This window comes from Myotis myotis, unplaced genomic scaffold, assembly GCF_014108235.1.
Source record: "Myotis myotis isolate mMyoMyo1 unplaced genomic scaffold, mMyoMyo1.p scaffold_m19_p_45, whole genome shotgun sequence".
In the NCBI taxonomy this organism is placed as follows: Eukaryota; Metazoa; Chordata; class Mammalia; order Chiroptera; family Vespertilionidae; genus Myotis; species Myotis myotis.
The window spans coordinates 1,275,824-1,296,267 of NW_023416352.1; the positions used below are offsets into that span (position 1 = coordinate 1,275,824).

Here is a 20,444-nt window from a genome sequence, read left to right on the forward strand (position 1 = left end):
GACTCTGCTACTGGCGGCCGGAGGTATTCTGAGGCAAGAGGGAAGGGTGCTGGTCCATGTAACAGGGTGCTCCTCGTGCGTGGGTCTGGTCTTGGGGGAGCCCGACAAGGAGAAGGGGGTGCCCAGGGCAGGCCGGTCTCAGGGCTTGAGCAGCGGGGAAAGGTCGGCCGCAATCCCGACCCACTCGGGCAGGAAGGCCGCCTCTGGCTTGAAGACTTTGAGGAAGGGCGAGTCCGGGAGGGTGTAGTTGGCCAGGTAGACGGTCTCTCCGCCCGCCAGGTAGGCGGCCCAGATCCCGAAGGTGCCGATGGTCATGACCGTGTGGTTGCACTGAGTGAGCAGCGCGAAGTCCTTGGCGGGGGAGCCCTCCACGCCGTCGCCCGCGAACACCACGTCCCCCTGGGACGCGTCGATGTTCTCCCGGCACCAGGCCATGCCGTTGCTGGTGACCACGAAGACGGGGGCGGGGTGGCGGGCCCGGAACCAGTCCAGGGCCTGTCGCAGGTACCCGCGGTCGGCTACCACGCCCTTCCACACGTTGGGCATGACGTGGACATAGTCCCCACGGCGCACATGGACGCCCACGAAGGTGGCCGGCCGGCTCCCGTTCACGCGCAGGCCCCGCAGGTACGTCTGCGCCTCCTCCCGCACGTGGTCGTGCAGCGTGAACTCCCGCAGGATCTCGGGGCGCAGGTGGTGGTAGAAGGTCCAGGAGCAGGGGTAGCCCGTGAGGCGCACGTACTCCCAGGGGAGGTGGCGGTACTGCTCCTCCATCCAGTCGTTGAGGTGATAGTTGCGCCAGGGGATCCTGCTGGCCGTGGTGCCGTGCAGCACCGGCAGGGAGATCCTGAAGATGGGCGCCAGCGCGCTGTGCATCTGGGCGGGGATGAAGGCCGGCCGCCCGTTCATCTTGGCCAGGGCGTACAGCGTGGCGTACTCGCCCATCTGGTTGCCCAGGCGGCCTTGGGAGTTGATGGTCCACATGCCCCTGGGCCCGGAGCTTGGGGAGCTCGGGGCGCTGGAGGCATTGTCCTTGGTTTCCGCGGGCTCCAGCCTCTGGGCTGCCAACGGGGGCTGGATCTTCACTAGCCGCTGCTGAAGGTGAAAGATGGTGGAGGCCGTGAAGACAAAGAGGACGAAGTGGGCCATGGGGAAGAAGAAGGGCCCCTGGGTGCTGGGCATGGCTGTGGGCGGGAGAGCAGGGAAGTTAGCAGGGCTGCGTGCGCCTGGTGTGGGGTTGTGTGCGCAGACATGGGTGGGTGGGTGTGCCTGTGGGTTTACTATATCTACACTAATAAAAGAGAAACATGCAAATTGGTGTCACTCCCTTATGCCCACCAGCCAATCAGGTGAGTATGCAAATTAACCCAACAAAGATGGCAGTTAATTTGCATATGCAGGCGTAGAGCAAAAACTGAAGGCTCCTGCCAGAGCGAAGACTGAAGACTGAAGAGGCTTGGCTTCTCCGCTGTGACCGGACCAAAGGCCTGGGTCCCGGGTGCAAACCGGTGCCGGCAGCCAGGGGAAGGAAGGCCTATTGTGTGAATCTTCATGCAACGGGCTTCTAGTATACATATATATATATATTGATTTCTGAGAGGAAGGGAGAGGAAGAGAGAGAAACATCAATGATGAGAGAGAATCATCGATCGGCTGCCTCCTGCACACCCCCAACTGGGGATCGAGCCTACTATCTAGGCATGTGCCCTTGACCAGAATCGAACCTGGAACCCTTCAGTCTGCAGGCCAATGCTCTATCCACTAAGCCAAACCGGCTGGGGTGGGTTTACCTTTTGTGCGCATGTAAATGAGTGTAAATACTCAGATATGTGTTTTCGGGTTTGTCTTTAGAGTGTGTTATGTGTGTATGTGTGTGTTGTGTGTGTGTTTACACACGTGGATACGTATGCATTGTGTGTGTGTGCATGGTATGTTCACTGTATGAATACACATGTGTGTGTGCATGTGTAGATATAGTGTGTGTGTGTGTGTGTGTGTGTGTGTGTATCTGGGTTTCTAACATCCTATCTAATAATAGACAAACATGGTAATTGACCGTACCTTCGCGACGCCCCCATTGGCTAATCAGCACGATATGCAAATTAACCCAACCAAAATGGCGGTCGGCAGCCACACAGCTGAAGCGAGCAGGAGGCTTGCTTGCTCCAGTAATGGAGGAAGCCAAGGTTCCCCGCCTGCCGTGGCCTGGCTCTGAGTTCTGAAAGCAACAAAGTTTCAATTATAGAAGCTAAACAAACCCCAGATACCTGCTTTCAGCAGGCCATGGCCACAGAGCTGGAGTGAGCAGGAGCTGGCTCTTAGCTCCAGTGATGGCAACAAAGTTTCAATTATAAAAGCTAAACAAACCCCAGATACCTGCTTTCAGCAGGCCATGGCCTCAGAGCTGGAGCGAGCAGGAACCGGCTCTCAGCTCCAGTGACAGCAACAAAGTTTAAATTATAGAAGGTAAATGAATCCTAGAATTTAAAAAAAAAAAGAAAAAAAGGAGAGGCTGGGAGCTTCAGTCGCCGGCCAGCCTGAAACGGCCTTCAGCCCCTCACCCAGACTGGCTAGGCACCCCAGTGGGGACCCCCAACCTAAAGGGGGTGTGTCCAGCCTGAAAACAGCCATTAGCCCCTCATCGATGCTGGCCAGGCACCCCAGTGGGAACCCCCACCATGAAGGGGGTGTGACCAGCTGCAAACAGCCATCAGCCCCTCACCCAGGCTGGCCAGGCACCCAAGCGGGACCCCCACCCTGATCCGGGACACCCTTCGGGACAAACCAGCCAACCCCCACCTGTGCACCAGGCCTCTATCCTATATAATAAAAGGGTAATATGCAAACTGACCCTAACAGCAGAATGACTGGAATGACTGGTTGACTGGTCACTATGACACACACTGACCACCAGGGGGCAGATGCTCAATGCAGGAGCTGCCCTCTGGTGGTCAGTGCACTCCCACATGGGGAGCTCTGCTTAGCCACAAGCCAGGCTGATGGCTGCCAGTACAGCGGTGGTGGTGGGAGCCCCTCCTGCCTCCTCAGCAGCGCTAAGGATGTCTGACTGCAGCTTAGGCCTGCTCCCCACTGGCAAGTGGACATCCCCCGAGGGCTGCCGGGCTGCCAGAGGGATGTCTGATTGCCAGCTTAGGCCCAATCCCCCAGGGAGCAGGCCTAAGCCAGCAGGTGGTCATCCCCCGAGGAGTCCCAGACTGCAAGAGGGCACAGGCCAGGCTGAGGCACCATCCTCTCCCCCACCCCCTGAGTGCACACATTTTTGTGCACCGGGCTCTAGTCTATATATATAAAAGTCTAAGCGACCAGATGACCAGCCAGTAGCTATGATGCGCACTGACCACCAGGGGGCAGATGCTCAACACAGGAGCTGCCCCCTGGTGGTCAGTGTGCTCCCATAGCAGGAGGGCTGTTGGGTGCCAGAGGCTGGGCTCATGGCTGGCGAGTGCTGCTGTTGCAGCGCGAGCCTTGCCTGCCTCTGCCTCTGCGGCTGAGCTACCGACAGCCTGCGGGGATCAGGCTGAAACCGGCAGCCTGACATCCCCTGAGGGGTCCTGGATTGCAAGAGGGCGCAGGCCAGGCTGAGGGACCCCACCAGTGCACGAATCCATGCACTGGGCCTCTAGTTGTGTATACAAACGGACATGTGTGCATTGCATTGTACGGGTATGTGTTTATTGTGTACTCTGAAAGGGTTGAAGAGAATGAAACGGGTCAGAGAACACTTATTGTGCTCAGCGGACATCTTGCAGAAAGCTTGCAGCCTTGAGCGCCGCACAGCCCAGATGACTAGACAGCTGGCCCAGGGAGGAGCCGAGGATGGACCGGCCCCGCCCCTCCCCTCAGCAGAGCGGCTTGCAGCCAGAAGGACTAATAAAACCTCTCTCTCCCTTCCCTCTCCGCCGATTCCCTTCTCAGACTCGGCCCACCTGCACCTAGGTGCCTGGAATTAAATTTCTTTTGATACATTATGGCCTCAGGTCATAGGTGCACAACCCAGGCCCACTCCGAACCTTTCACATACATGTGTGTGTAACACACAGAGCGCGTGACGGTGGTTGGGAACACGTGGCCGTGTGTACATGTGAGTGTACAGATGTGAGTGGACAGCCATTATGTGCATCTCTAGTGTATGTTTACTTGTGTGTTTATAGCCTGTGAGGATACATATGTGGGTGTCTGTATACGTGAGCGCATGTATATGAACCTCTATGTGCTGGGGATCCCACTTCTAGAGACGCCTGTCTTCGCACGCCCTGCCGCCTACATCCCCTCTGAAGGGAAACTGCCAGGCCCACCCGGAATGAACCGCGTGGCCTGCCCGCCCTCCGGACACAGCAGACGGAGCGTGAGGTGGACACGCGGCTGTCTCCACGGCGGCTCCTCCATCATTGGCTGTGGCCTATGGCTCTGTAAGATGACCTGGCCCATTCTTTATCTTGAGAGTTTTTACTAAAAGGCTCAGAAGGCAGTTGGCACATGAGAGGATTCTTTTCCCCTCCTGATACCAACTGGGTGTCCAACAATTCAATTCAATTCTGACCCTATCTACCTAGAGTTCGTATCAGATCCCACGGGTCAAAGAGTCCCGTTCCACAAGACTGTCCCCAACTTCAAACATTGATCAAAAGTCCCAGGCCGCCCTAGCCGGGGTGATAGAGTGTAGGCCCGAGGACTGAGGGTATCGGTTCGGTTCTGGTCAAGGGCACATACCTTGGTTGCAGGATCTGTGTGCGAGGCAACCAATCGATGTGTCTCTCATATCGATGTTTCTCTCTGTCTGTCTCTCTCCCTCCCTTACACTCTTTCTAAAAAAAAAAAGAAAAGAAAAGAAAATCACTGGAAAAATATCCTCAGGTGAGGATTAACAAAGCAAGCAAACAGTCCCGGGCCATTCATACTCTGACTGACCAGCTATAAATTGGGGTTCTCGTGACCCCCTCCGCAGCGTTGAGAACTGGCTGGAATGGCCCACTGAACTCAGCAAGGCCCTTGCCTGCCGTTTGTAATGATGACGCACAGTCAGGAGAGGTACTGAGGGTGTTGATTCAGAAGGGCCCTGCACCGGGCTCGGTCCTGGTGGAGCTGGGGTGCACAACCTCCAGGCTCAGGATGTGTGTGCCAAGGCAGAGGCTCTCTGAGCCCATTGTTGGGGTGTTTATGGAGGTGTCATCATGTGCACGTGAATGATTAAATCATCAACGGTTAGTGATTAAGTTGAATTTTGTCCAGCTCCCCTTCCCCAAGGTTGAGGGGTGGGGCTGAAAGTTCCAGTCTTTCAACCACGGCTTGGTTTTTCTGTTGACCTCACCCCATCCTAAAGCTACTTAGAGTCCCCTTATCAAAAAATAAGCACTCCTATCATCCTTATTACTCAGGAAATGCTAATGGTTTTATGAGCTGTGCCAGGAACCAGGCTCAAAGACCAATGTCATTCATTCACTGAGACCATGCAGAGCCGCTGGGCAGAATAGACTCGGGAGCTGGTAACCATAAAATACCCGAACAGACGTGCAAAGAATTCTCAACAGAACTGCAATTCCTGGCCCAGGGATGCAGAAAAGCCCAGAGAGCTGAGCGATTACACAACCTGTTCTCTTCAACTCTGGTCACAGCAGGAGTCAGTGGCAGGAGTGGGGTGGTTGCCCGGCACAGGCTCCCGAGAACCCTTGGGACTCACAGGAGGTAGGGGCACTGAGAACTCCGCATCCCGGGACCTACAACTCCAACCGGTGGTTTGTGGAGTGAACAAGTCAATTGATCTGTCGTCTGCGAACCCTTAGGGCAAGTCAAAGGCCCCAGAAGGATGAGACTTAAAGACGTGGTCGCTGAGGCTAAGCAGAGCGGCTGTGGGTGGAGTAGAGCAGGAAGTGAATTGTTCCGATCCACCATGATGTGGCCAGAGGCCAGCAAGGAGACAGAGAGCAACTATCGCTTGGCATCATTATTTTATTCTATTTTTTATTTTATTTTATTTTATTTTATTTTATTATTTTACTAGAGGCCCAGTGCACAAAATTCATGCACGAGTGGGGGGTCCCCGCAGCCCAGCCTGCACCCTCTCCAATCCGGGACATCCCTCTCACAATTCTGGACTGCTGGCTCCTAATCGCTCACCTGCCTGCCTGGTCGCCCCCAACCGCCCCCCCCTTGACAACCTGGTCGCTCCACGTAGCCTGCTTTTTCAGTCGTTTGGTCGTCCCTCACTAACCCCCTTGCTGGCCTGGTCGTAGAAAGCCATCTTGTGAGGGCATGATGGTCAATTTGCATATTACCTCTTTATTATTATAGGGTTTTCTTATTTTTTATTTTTATTTTCTAATATATTTTATTGATTTTTTACAGAGAGGAAGGGAGAGGGATAGAGAGTTAGAAACATTGATGAGAGAGAAACATCGATCAGCTGCCTCCTGCACATCTCCCACTGGGGATGTGCCCGAAACCCAGGTACATGCCCTTGACCGGAATCGAACCTGGGACCCCTGAGTCCGCAGGCCGATGCTCTATTCACTGAGCCAAACTGGTTTTATTTTATTTACTAGAGGTCCAGCATAACATCCGTGCATGGGGGGGGGGGGGGGGGGCGGTGGCGGTGGGGAGGTCCCTCAGCCTGGCCTGTGCCCTCTCGCAGTCTGGGACCCCTTGGGGAGCAGGCCTAAGCCGGCAGTCAGACATCCCCTGAGGGGTCCTTAGTGCTGCTGCGGCGGCAAGAGAGGCTCCCGCCACCACAGCTGCACTTGCCAACCGTGAGTCTGGCTTCTGGCTGAGCAGTGCTCCCCTTGTGGGAGCACACTGACCACCAGGGGGCAGCTCCTGCATTAAGTGTTTGCCCCCTGGTGGTCAGTGCATGTCATAGCGGCTGGTCGTTCCGCTGTTTGGTAGATTTGCATATTAGCCTTTTATTATATAGGATTATTTCTTGTTACTCCTCACCCAAGGATATTTTTCCATTGATTTTTAGAGAGAGTGGAAGGGAGGGGGAGAGACACAGAGGGAGAAATATCAATGTTAGAGAGACACATCAATTGGTTGCCTACTGGACGCACCCCAACCAGGGCCAGGGGATGGAGCCTGCAACCGAGGTACATGCCCTTGACCAGATTCAAACCTGGGATCCTCAGTCCTTGGGCTGACACTCTATCCACTGAGCCAAACTGGCCAGGGCGCCTCGTGACTTTATTTTTGCTAAAGATTCCAGCTCGAAATGACTGGTGGGCGCTGCCATTCTGTAGCCGAGCTGGACCCACACTGAGCCATGTTGCCACATGAGCAAGATGGGGCCCTGAGTGACAGCCGTGAGGGGCCAGCAGTGAGGGCCTCCCGCTCGCCCAGCTCTTCCAGAGACTCCCCCTTTCCTTCCTGGTGAGTGTGAGCTTCCCACCCCCTCTTTCTGAAACGTTTCCTGCCCGGCCGGCGTGGCTCCGTGGTCGAGTGTTGACCTGTAGACCAGGAGGTCACGGTTCAATTCCCGGTCAGGGCACATGCCTGGGCTGTGGGCTCCATCCCTGGTGGGGGGTGTGCACAAGACAGCAGATCAATGATTCTCACTTATCGTTGATGTTTCTATCTTTCTCTTTTTCTCTGAAATCAATAAAAAATACATAAAAAAAACCCAGACAAACAAACTTTTCCTCGTGAGCAGGCTTTAATCTGCCCAGTATCCCGGAGGCTCCACGCGAAGGTAGATTAGAGACAAAAGCTTTCCAGTTCTCTGGCTCAGGGCCAAAGTTCCCGGTCAAAGTATTGAACCTAAGGGCCATTAAGAGAGCACGGGGGCTAAGCCAAGCAGGGTGTGGCCTGGGTGAACCTGGGAAGCTGCCAGAAGCAGATGTGGCCTTTACAGTTAACTATGGCTGATAAACATTGTCTCGGGACCTCACCTAGCAACATCCCTGCTTCTGAATTGCAGTCACGCAAAGCCTTAGAGCCCATTAGGATAGAGTGAAAGTTATCTTTCTAGAAGGAACTCAGGCTTGTCCACGAGGTGTCTGAACTTGCACTTAACCGATTCTGGTGGAGGTCTGGGCCCCCGGAGCCCAACCAGAAATAGACTCCTGGGTGGTACAGCCCCTCCGGCCCCTGGGACTTGAATGAAGGGAGGCAGGGAGGCTGCGTTTGCTGCACCCGTTTCTTTCACAGGAGATTCTGTTTGACGGCCCCCACGCTACGGGCCAAACCCAGAAGGCCCCTTCCCTCATCACCCAGGGGGTCAGCGCGCCTGCCCCAGCCACACGCGGCCGGCCCCAGGCTCCCACGCTCATCAGCGGTGAGTCTGGGGGCGCGCGGCTTCACCTCCCTGAGGAGCGAAACGGCGCCCCGCACATACACGTGCAGTAGGTTTTTGCTGTTACCACAAAGCGAAGGGCACTGTTCTGTGTGGGCTCCGGGCCAAGGACCGGGGGGGTTTCCGCTCTCCCCACTGGGATTGTGGTCATGGTCCATTAGCTTCCCACCACACAGGTCACGGAACTGGGAGGAGGCACGGAGGAATGAGACGGGGCGGGCCCAGAGGAGGAATCGGCCCCCCTCAGAGGCTGTGAATCCTGGGACCCACCGGGGCAGCCCCGTGTCACCAGAGGCAGCAGCGAGGGACAGAGTGGGGGAGTGCATCCGTGATCCTACCTGCCATGGTTCATGTTTGACTTTTTAAAAAAAAGTTAAATGTTTTTTATTGATTTTAGAAAGGAAGGGAGAGGGAGAGGGGGAGAGAGAGAGAGAGAGAGAGACAGAGAGACAGAGAGACAGGGACATTGATGCCAGAGAGAAACCTCCATCAGCTGCCTCACCTCCCGGACCCACCCGGGCCGGAGATCACACCCATGACCCAGGCATGTGCCCTGACCAGGAGTCAAACAGGCCACCTTCCGGTGCACGGGACAGCTCTCAGCCAATGGAGCCAACCAGCCAGGCTGACTGCCCGCCCTCCCTCCCTCCCTCCCTTCCTTCCTTCCTTCCTCTTTCTTTTTTAATGGAGTTGAAGATATGGGACAGAGTATATGTGATGGGCAAACAAGGGGTGGGCTGTATTAGGGTGGCACATTTTTGCTCACCCAGCACACAGACCCTGGTACAGCCTATTATGGGCTGCACTGGGTCCCTCTAAGAAAGATACATTAGCCGTAGTGGTTTGGCTCGGTGGACAGAGCGTCTGCCCATGCACTGAAGGGTCCTGGGTTCGATTCTAGTCAAGGGCGCATACCGGTGGCAGGCTTGATCCCCGGCCCTGGTTGGGGAACATGTGGGCTGCATTGCGGGGCGCATGTGGGAGGCAGCCATTCAATGTGTCTCTCCTACATCCATGTTTCTCTCTGTCTCTTTCTCTCCTTTTCACTCTCTCTACAAAGCAAGAGGGAAAAATATCCTCAGGTGAGGAAAGAAAAGGAAAAGAAAAAAGAAAGATATGGTGAAATCCTAACCCTCAGCCCTTCAGTGTGACCGTACTGGAGATAGGTCTTTACAGGGGTGACCATGGTAAACGAGGTCACCCTAAGTCACAGGGATGGCGAACCTATGACACGCGAACTCATTTTTTTGGTTGATTTTTCTTTGTTACATGGCATTTAAACATATAAAATAAATATCAAAAGTATAAGTCTTTGTTTCACTATGGTTGCAAATAGCAAAACATTTCTATATGGGACACGGCACCAGAGTTAAGTTAGGGTTTTTCAAAATGCTGACACGCCGAGCTCAGAAGGTTCGCCATCACTGCCCTAAGATGTGCTCTAATCCAATAGGAGAGCTACCTTTATATGTAAAAAACCAGCCCTGGCTGGTTTGGCTCAGTGGATAGAGCGTCGGCCTGCGGACTGAGGGGTCCCGGGTTCGGTTCCAGTCAAGGGCATGTACCTTAGTTGCAAGCACATAACTAATGGGGAGTGTGCAGGAGGCAGCTGATCGATGTTTCTCTCTCATCGATGTTTCTAACTCTCTATCTCTCTCCCTTCCTCTCTGTAAAAAATCAATAAAATATATTAAAACACACACACACACACACACACACAACTGTCCTGGCCGGGTGGCTCAGTTGGTCGGAGCATCATCCTGTACACCAGTGGTTCTCAACCTTGGCTGCACATGAGAATCGCCTGGGAATCTTTTTAAAATCCTGATTTCTGGGCCTCATCCTCCGGAAATTCTGTTTCTTTGTTACTAATGTGGCCCCACCCCATCACAAAGAACTAATGCAGCCCATACTATATCGCATGACATTGGCCCAAGAATGGCCCGTCGTCGGCCAGCCCATCGTGTGTGTGTGTGTGTGTGTGTGTGTGTGTGTGTGTGTCCTGACTCAAGAGAATGAGCTGCACCAAGCAGACACTCTGCTTGGGACTTAGAGTCAGAAACACAGAAGCACGTGCATTGCAGGCCTGGCAGCCAGTGCGGCCACGTCAAGCCCCATCTAAGATAACCCAGGGGAAGCCCAGAGAGGACCCAGCCCTGACAATACACAGAGAGAGCCCGGCCGGCGTGGCTCAGCGGTTGAGCATCGACCTATGAACCAGGTCACGGTTCGCTTCCCGCTCAGGGCACATGCCCAGGTTGCGGGCTCGATCCCCATGTGACGTGTGCGGGAGGCAGCCCATCCATGATTCTCTCTCATCGTTGACGTTTCTCTCTCTCTCTCCCGCTCCCTTCCTCTCTGAAATCAATAATATATATCTGCTGACGCGGGTGTGGGGGGATGTATGCAGGGAGCAGAGGACACTCTCCTTTCTTCACGGAGCTGTGCGAAGACCACTCAGCTCAGCCCGGCCCGCGTGGCTCAGCGGCTCGGCGGTTGAGCGTTGACCTATGAACCGGGAGCTTCCGGTTCGATTCCCGGTCAGGGCACACGTGCAGATCGATGATTCTCGCTCATCACTGATGTCCCCATCTCTCTCTCTCAAATCAATACATCTACTCAGTTGAATTTTTAAAAATATACTTTTTTATTGATTTCAGAGAGGAAGGGAGAGGGAGAGAGAGAGAGAAACATCAGTGATGAGAGAGATTCATTGATCGGCTGCTTCCTGCACGTCCCCCACTGGGGATCGAGCCAGCAACCCGGGCACATGCCCTTGAGCGGAACTGAACCCCCAGGCCCTTCAGTCCGCAGGCAGATGCTGTAGCCACTGAGCCAAACCGGCCAGGGCTGTTGAAGTTGTTTTTTTTAACAGAACCCGGTCTCCACCTTTGTCAGGTTAGTCCTTGTCTGGTGTCATCCGTGTTGTTTTATCCCCTCCCTGTCTCATTGGCTTTCTGCCAGCATCGCCCTGGCTCCAGTTTCTCCTGTCCCTAATCCCCCTCTTTTCTTTCTTTCCTGTTTTTTTTTTTTTTGTCTCCATTCCCAGCCCCTAGTTCAGCGGTTCTCAACCTGTGGGTCACGACCCCTTTGGCGGTCGAATGACCCTTTCACCGGGGTCGCCTAAAACCATCCTGCATGTCAGATATTTACATTATGATTCATCACAGTAGCAACATGACAGTGATGAAGTAGCAACGAAAATAATGTTATGGTTGGGTCACCACATGAGGAACTGTATTTAAAGGGCCAGAAGGTTGAGAACCACTGGCCTAGGAGGTGAAAAAATGAATATTGGAAGAACAGACCTTCACGGTCAAACGTCTTAATCTGGGCTGGCAGCGACTGCCCCTGAGTTTCCCCCGAAATTCGTTTACAGCAGACAGACAGTAGGGATGGTTGTGGGGGTTTTTTTGGATGAAGAGAAAGGCAGGACATTCTAGAACACCGTCTGTCGGCCTCCTTAGATGTTCCCCCTCCTCATCCAGGAAGGGGAATGTTAGGAACTGCCTCCAGACTTCGACCCCTGACCTTGACTGAGGCTGGGGCGGAGGGGGCCGAGGAGGCGGAGGTGGGGAGAGCCAGAGGGGAGAAACCCGGGGCCTGGGAGGGGGGCTTGGCTATGAGGGCCTGAACGCTGGGGCTCAGAGAGGACTGGGGGTGGCGGGTGGGGGCTGGGGCAAGGCCGGGGCTGGGCGAGGAGCTGGGGGTGGGGGTGGGGCCGGGGGTGGGTGGGGGGGACATTGGGAAATCTTGGGGTGCCCGGGCTGGGGCTGCTCCTGGTGAATGGGAGGAGCCGGCCTCCTGTAATCCTCCAGGTCAGGAAGTCCACCTGGTTACCTGCCCGCAGTCCCTACAGCTGCGCCAGGCACTCGGGCCAGGTTGGGGGGGGGGGGCGTGCTGAAGGGGGGTGTCCTTGGCAGGCAGAACGGAAAGAAGCCCCAACTTTGAATGAGGAACCGGCCTCCAGGTCGCTCAGAAAAGTGGGGCCACAACGTCTGCTGAAAACTTCCTTTAAACTCACATCTTGCCCACTTCTCTCTCCCAGACTCGCCTCCTCCGCTCCCCTGGAGCCGGGCCCAGCCTCCTGGCTCCCCCCACCTCTGTCCCCACGCCCAGAGCTGGCCCTGGCCCTCTCCCCGCTCACAGCCTCCCAGGGCTCCCCCCCAAGACCACCCCAGGCAAAGTCGCCGCTGACCCCCCTCCCGCCCACACCGGTCACGCCCTGCGACTCGCAGTCGGTTCCGGCTGAAAGCCCCTCCTCCCGCCCAGCCTCCACCCCTGGCTGCTCAGGTCACCCATTCGGTCCCCACCCAGCTGCCGGCTCACCCCCCCCCCCCCCCTGTGCATCCCGGCTCCCAAATGGGCAGCATCACAGCCTGGGAAAAAGCTTAGGAAAACGGGGGTAGGGGGAAGGGGGCTGCCACTCTGAAATCCCCGACTGGACTCTGGCCTGGAGCAGAGGGGTGACTCGGGTGGGATGAGGGAGCCAGAGATCAGGCGCCTCTGAGCCACGGCGGGCTTCCCGGTGGGGGTGGCAGCCTGGGGTCCCTGAGAACCGGGTCCCGAGGGGAGGGGTGTCCATGGGGGGTTCTGCTAACCTCCCGGAGGAGGGAGGCAGGGAGGAGGGGGGCAGATCCTAAGAGGGGACAGGAAACTGGTTCCTACCGCCCTGCCCCAGCCTTCCCTTCTGCACCTCCGCGCCCCGGTTGGCGGCAGGAACTGGTGGCCGGAGGCGGGGGGGGGGGGGGGGGGGAGCAGGTGGCCTGGGTGGGGGAGTGACAGAGGGGGTGGGCGCTCAGGGAATAGGTCCGCAGGGAAGGAGGGGCGGCCTGGAGGTCAGGCAGTGGGGTGCTGGGGGCAGGACAGGTGGGAGCCTGGCGGCAAGGGATGGACCCTCCGTCTGCTCAGGAGGCCCCCCTCCCGAGATGGGCACGCCCCCCCCTACCCCGCTCCCCGCAGAAGGAACTGGAGACCAGGGAGGGGACCACTGAGTCTCCGGTCGCCAAATCCCGCGTTCGAGTCTGTTCCCAGCGCCCTGCCCTGCGGGTGCACGAGCTCCAGCCGCTCACCTGGTTCTGGGCGCCGGAGTTGGGAGTGGGTGACAGGTGTCTGGAAGGTCGCTCAGCCGGCTCACTCCCCTTGGGGTCAACTCTTCCCTCAGAACCCTCCTTCTCGCCGGCCGGCCACGGACAAACTCCGCCCAGATCCACCTGGCCTCTGGGAGCTGAAGGGAGGCGGGGTGACTGGGCTGTGGGAGCCAGGTGAGCCCGGCCTCCCTCCCCGCCTGCCTGCTGAGACGCAGGCCTGGAGGGCAGCCTGGAGGAGGGGGCGGAGTCCACTGGGCCAGGCTCTCCCTGGTGCTCAGCCCTCTCAGGGTCCTGTCTTTCTATATTTTGGCAAACAACTGCTAGCACTTAGCTGGTCCAGCAACCTCATTCCGACTTCGCAGCCACTCGGGGGGGGGGGGGGGGCAGACACCCTCAGTAGCTCTGTGGTGCAGAGGTGGAAACCGAGGCACAGAGAGGGGAAGGAACTTGCCCCAGGTCACACAGCTAGGAAGTCACAGGAGCGGAATTTGAAACCAGGCAGGCCTGAATCTTGGGAAAAACACCTGGCAGACAGCAACGTGTCTCAGTTTCCCTTACTCCGAAAAAGATCCTCGTAGGAAAGCACCATTTTGCACCCCTGAATGGGGTACATCAGGTGCCGGATTTTACTGGGGGGCGGGGGGCATGCGGTGGGCCCCGCCAGAGCCCCAACAATCTTTGCCTCTTTTGATCAATTGATTTGAGAGAGAGAGAAAGGAAGAGAGAGAGGAATATTAGTTTATTGCTCCACGTATTCATGCATCCATTGCTTGACTCTTATATGTGTCCTGGCCGGGATTGAACCTGCAACCGTGGCGCAGCCGTGTGACGCTCTAACTAACTGAGCTACACGGCCAGGGCGCCCCTAACAATCTTTTTTTTTTTTTTAATTTTATTTTATTTTTCGGTTAATCCTCACCCGAGGACATTTTCCCATTGATTTTTAGAGAGAGTGCAAGGGAGGGGGGAGGCAGAGACACAGCGACTGGCTTGCCTCCCACCCGTGGATCGGGGATCGAGCCTGCAACCGAGGGACGTGCCCTTGACCACAATCGAACCCGGGACCCTTCAGTCCACGGGCTGACGCTGTATCCACTGAGCCAGACCGACTAGGGCCGCCCCTAGCAATCTTAACCGAACAGCTCCTCTGGCCCCTGGTCCAGGCAACAGGAATCCCCCTGCGTCATGCACCAACCTTGCCCCCCCCCGCCGCCCCCCCCCCCCCCAAAGATCCCGAATCCCATGGAGCCTCTCCTGTCATCGCAGTTTTCAGAAAACAGGAGGATAAAGTTGCCAGTGAACTGACACCGTGAGGACGCCATCGGCCAAGTCCAGAATGTGGGACAGTCTCGCCGGACAAGTGACCCGTTTCTCCAAGCTTCCGATGACACGGGGGAGAGCCGGGAGCCTTACACCATGCCAAGCGGATTCTGCGCTCAGAGCTGGATAAGCAGGTTTCCCCCTGTGAGGACGCCCGACAGGTGCCCTGGCTGGTGTGGCTCAGTGGGTTAGAGCATCGTCCCCATGTGCCAAGGCTGTGGGTTCGATCCCTGGTCAGGCACATACAAGAATCAACCAATGAATGCCTCTCTCTCAAATCAACTAATGAATGCCTCTCTCTCTCATGAATAAATAATAAGAACACTTAAAGAAAGGACATTTCACACATATTCAAAAGTCATGGGGATGCCGGACAACTTTGCATTACGTAACTTTTGGTCCTGGCCCTCTGTCGCTAACCACTGTGACACCTAAAAACGCCCCCACAGCCCTAACCGGTTTGGCTCAGTGGATACAGCGTTGGCCTGCGGACTTAGGGGTCCCAGGTTCGATTCCGGTCAAGGGCATGTACCTTGGTTGCAGGCACATCCGCAGTGGGGGGTGTGCAGGAGGCAGCTGATCGATGTTTCTCTCTCATCGATGTTTCTAACTCTCTATCCCTCTGTAAAAAATCAATAAAATATATTTTAAAAAAATAAAAATAAAAAAAATACAATAAAAAACGCCCCCACAGATTCCCCAGATGCCCCTGGGGACCGCGCTCCCAGATGGAGGACTGTGGTCCTCACCTCTGCTCTCCCGTGTTGGGATCCGGGGGGCAGGGGTCAAACTCTACACAGCCAGTTGTCGGGAGAAAAATCCCTGGTTGGTAGCATCTGTCAATTTCCGTGGTGTAACTACTCCCACGGTGGTCAGTGTCAAGCAAACAACATGACATCACCGAAGGCAGCATTTGCTTCTAGACCAGCGGTTCTCAGCCTGTGGGTCGCGACCCCTTTGGCGGTCGAACGACCCGTTCACAGGGGTCGCCTAAGACCATCCTGCAGATCAGATATTGACATGACGATTCATCACAGTAGCAACATGACAGTGATGAAGTAGCAACGAAAATAATTCTATGGTTGGGGGTCACCGCATGAGGAACTGTATTTAAAGGCCAGAAGGTTGAAAACCACTGCTCTAGAAGATCCTTCCACACAGGTCTAAATAAGAGAGAGAGAGAGAGAGAGAGAGAGAGAGAGAGAGAGAGAGAGAGAGAGAGAGAAGTAAACTGTAGTAAAACATGCAGGGCGCAATGAATTTGTATTTTTTTAACATATATTTGTATTGATTTCAGAGAGGAAGGGAGAGGGAGAGAGAGAAACATCAATGATGAGAGAGAATCATTGATCGTCTGCGTCCGGCACGCTCCCTACTGGGGATCCAGCCCATGACCCAGGCATGTGCCCTTGACCGGAATCGAACCCGGGGCCTTCAATAGGCAGGTCGACGCTCTATCCACTGAGCAAAACGGGCCAGGGCGTGAATTTGTTTTTGATATAATGTATTCAGCGTAAAGTGATGTACAGTGGGGCCTTGACTTACGAGTGTCCCGACTAATGAGTTTTTTGAGATACCAGCTGTCTCTTGGCCGATTTTTGCATTGAGTTGACAGAGTAATTTGAGTTAACGAGCTCCTTAACGAGCTCGGTCTCGAACGAATTACACTCGTAAGTCAAGGCCCCACTGTAGTTTAATTCTACAGAATGGCTGTGCTTAATAACCAGCCAACACACCGGTGCTTGCATCTGCCTTTATCTGCGGTGCTTCTGATGGGAGGGGTTGGGGGGTGTCCCTCCTCTAGGCCCCTGGAGACAGGCCAGGTCAAGTAGGGGCCTGGAGGGGCGGGGCTTGACCCCTCTGTCACTCTCTCTTTTTCTCCCTTTTTGTTGAATTCATTGGGGTGACACTGGTTAACATGCGGCACATCTCTACGCTGTCCTGCGTGCTCACCACCCCAAGTCTAGGCTCCGTCCATCACCATTTGTCCCCCTTTCCTCTCCCTTCACTATGGTCCCCAGACTACAGCCTCGGTGAGAGGTTCTTTCTGTTCGATCCGTTGGGTAACTGTTTAACTGAGCACCTGCTCTGTCCCGGACGCCCCCTGGGAGCAGGGCTATGGGAACCTCTGACTTCTCCGCGGTACACGACCGGAGTTTGTGAAATCAACGCGTGCGATTAATATTGTCACCCGTGCCCTAACCGGCGTGGCTCAGTGGCTAGAGCAGGGTCCTCAAACTACGGCCCGCGGGCCACATGCAAATACAAATATTGTATTTGTTCCCGTTTTGTTTTTTTACTTCAAAATAAGATATGTGCAGTGTGCATAGGAATTTGTTCATAGTTTTTTTAAACTATAGTCCGGCCCTCCAACCGTCTGAGGGACAGTGAACTGGCCCCCTGTTTAAAAAGTCTGAGGACCCCTGGGCTAGAGTGTCGGCCTGCGGACTGAATGGTCTAGGGTTCGATTCCGGTCAAGGGCACATGCCTGGGTTGCTGGCTTGATCCCCAGTGTGGGGCGTGCAGGAGGCAGCCAATCAACGATTCTCTCATCATTGATGTTTCTCTCTCTCTCTCTCCCCCTCTCCCTTTCTCTCTGAAAATCAATAAAAATATTTCTTTTCTTTTCTTTTTTAAATTTCACATCTTACCCAAGAGGTGATTTTTAATTTTATTTTATTGATTTTTTTAGAGAGAGGAAGGGAGAGGGACAGAGAGTTAGAAACATCGACCAGCTGCCTCCTGCACACCACCCACTGGGGATGTGCCCGCAATCAAGGTACATGCCCTTGACCGGAACCGAACCCGGGACCTTTCAGCCCGCAGGCCGACGCTCTATCCACTGAGTCAAACTGGTCAGAGCTCAATAAAAATATTTTTTAAACATATATTTTATTGATTTTTTTAATATATATATTTTATTGATTTTTTACAGAGAGGAAGGGAGAGGGATAGAGAGTTAGAAACATCGATGAGAGAGAAACATGGATCAGCTGCCTCCTGCACACCCCCTACTGGGGATGTGCCCACAATCAAGGTACATGCCCTTGACCGGAACCGAACCCGGGACCTTTCAGTCCGCAGGCCGACGCTCTATCCACTGAGCCAAACCGGTCAGAGCAAAAAATATTTTTTAAAAATATATATATATAAAATCACTCATAACTTTGCCAAAGCCTGTTTGACAGTCAGCCACCAAAGGGGATGAAGGACTGACACGTGCGATGACCAGGGCGGGCCCGGAAAACGCTGTGTGAAGGGCGGGAGGCCAGCCCGAGGCTGTGACACACACTGTGTGGTCACTCCAGGACCCGCCTGGGACAGGCCAGTCTCTAGAGAAGGAAAACATCTCAGGGGTTGGCGAGGGCGGAAGGGGGAGTGACTGCTAATGGACACAGGGTTTCTTTTGGAGGCGATGGAAATCCGGTAGCGGTGAGGATTGCATAACAGGGTGAATGTCCTAAAAACCGCTCACAAGGAGCGCCTGGATGAGCGCGCCATCAGCCTGAGACACGCCTGTCACACACAGGTCGGAGCCCCGCTTCCCCCGCTGCTGACGCCCTCCAATCGCCCAGCCTGGCCTGCCCAGCCCGACCTCCTGTTCCTCGCACACCCCCAGGCTTCCGCGTTTTGCTTTGACGTCCGCTTTGCTCTCTTCAGACACCGAAGCTCACGGTCACTGAGAGAAGGTGATAGGGAGACAGGTGTGTCTTTTTTAATAAAATTTTAAAATATATTTTATTGATTTTTTACAGAGAGGAAGGGAGAGGGATAGAGAGTTAGAAACATCGATGAGAGAGAAACATCGATCAGCTGCCTCCTGCACACCCCCCACTGGGGATGTGCCCGCAACCCAGGTACATGCCCTTGACCGGAACTGAACCTGGGACCCTTCTGTCCGCAGGCTGACGCTCTATCCACTGAGCCAAACCAGTTAGGGCGGGAGACAGGTTTTATTTTTATTTTTTAAATGTATTTTTATTGATTTCAAGGAGGAAGGGAGAGGGAGAGAGAGAGAGAAAGAGAAACATCAAGGATGAGAAAGAATCATTTATTCATCGGCTGCCTCCTGCAGGCCCCACACTGGGGATTGAGCCGGGCATGTGCCCTTGACTGGAATCGAACCTGGGACCCTTCAGGCTGCAGGCCGACGCTCCATCCACTGAGCCACACCGGCTAGGGCTGTCTTGGGGCGTTTGATCTCTCTCTGGCCAGTGGAATCCTAGGGGCGGTCTCAGGGGAAGGTCTTAACAGAACATTCGTGAGCTTTTTAGGTGCGTCCTTCAAAGTGTGGCTTCATCCACGTGTGGGTCTAGAGCCCTGGTCGGCAAACCGCGGCTCGAAAGCCACATGCGGCTCTTTGGCCCCTTGAGGGTGGCTCTTCCACAAAATACCACGTGCGGGCGCACACATACAGTGCGATTGAAACTTTGTGGCCCATGCACAGAAGTCAGTATTTTGTGGAAGAGCCACACTCCAGGGGCCAAAGAGCCACATGTGGCTCGCGAGCCGTGGTTTGCCAAGCCCCAGTTTGCCGACCACTGGTCTTGAGGAGTCAGGTTTACTTTCTAGTTGGTTTCTTTATTTTGTTTTGTTTTAATCCTCACCCGAGGATATTTTTCCATTTTTGTTTTTAGAGAGAGTGGAAGGGAAGGAGGGGGAGGGGAGAGAGAGAGAGAGAAAGAGAGAGAGAGATGTGAGAGAGATGTGTCAGTTGGTTGCCTCCCATACACGCCCTGACCAAGGCGAGGGATTGAACCTGCAACCCAGGTACTTACCCTTGCCTAGGAGTCGAACTGGAGACCCTTCGGTGTGAGGGCCGGTGCTCTAACCATTCAAACACACCAGCCAGGACTGGTCAGTTTTTTTGAAAGAAGGTCATCAGACCTAACCAGGTTGGCTCAATGGATAGAGCGTCGGCCTGCGGACTGAAGGGTCCCGGGTTCGGTTCCGGTCAAGGGCATGTACCTTGGTTGCGGGCATATCCCAGTGGGAGGTGTGCAGGAGGCAGCTGATGGATGTTTCTCTCTCATGGATGTTTCTAACTCTCTATCCCTCTCCCTTCCTCTCTGTAAAAAACCAATAAAATATATTAAAAAGAAAAAATCAAAGCTTGGATTTTCTTTTAAAAAAAGGTCATCAATAAAATCACTGAAGAAGGACGGGGACTGAGGCGGGTCCGGTCTGCAACGTGTACACCATCTGCTCCTCGCGTCCTGGGTGAGGGAAGATAAGACCTGTGATTCATCAGCTGCCTGGAAGTCGCTCTCGCTGTTTGGCCTTGTTCAGTTATATTGTGTCAACTTCCCTCACTCCGCTGGTCCAGGAACCTCCTGGCTTCCGCGCATCTGCCTCAAGCTGCGTGTGGCTGCAGGGGAGTGGGCAGCAGGGCAGGGGAGGGGCCTGCTGGCTGTCGCGGGCCTGGGTTCGAATCCTGGCCGTGCCACAGGGAAGCCGGGGGGCTGTGGGTGAGAGGGTGACGTCCCCCCGCCTGGGAAGCAGCCAGTCCGGCTGCAGAAGGCCCTGTGGCTCAGCAGGGAGGCCTTGTGGGAGAGGCCCCGGGAGGCGGGCGCTCAGAGTAACCCACCCCAGTGCTGCCAGGCCCCTGTAACGGGCAGTGATCACAGACAAGGCCCTGCGCGAATATGCTCCCCATTTCCTGAACTGACACCTGGTTCCCGGGACGCCCGCTGCCCCCCCACGCGGTGAGGAGGTCCCGCCTGTCCTTTGGG

At 55.0% G+C, this 20,444-nt stretch overlaps 1 protein-coding gene across 1 annotated transcript; it reads right to left on the reverse strand.

Annotated features, from left to right (window-relative positions):
* Positions 1-1,182, reverse strand: FUT2 (fucosyltransferase 2). The gene has a single exon (XM_036307169.1). The coding sequence runs from the start codon at positions 1,180-1,182 to the stop codon at positions 139-141; it is 1,044 nt and encodes a 347-aa protein (XP_036163062.1). The 3' UTR covers positions 1-138.
* Between the last annotated feature and the right edge of the window lie 19,262 nt (positions 1,183-20,444).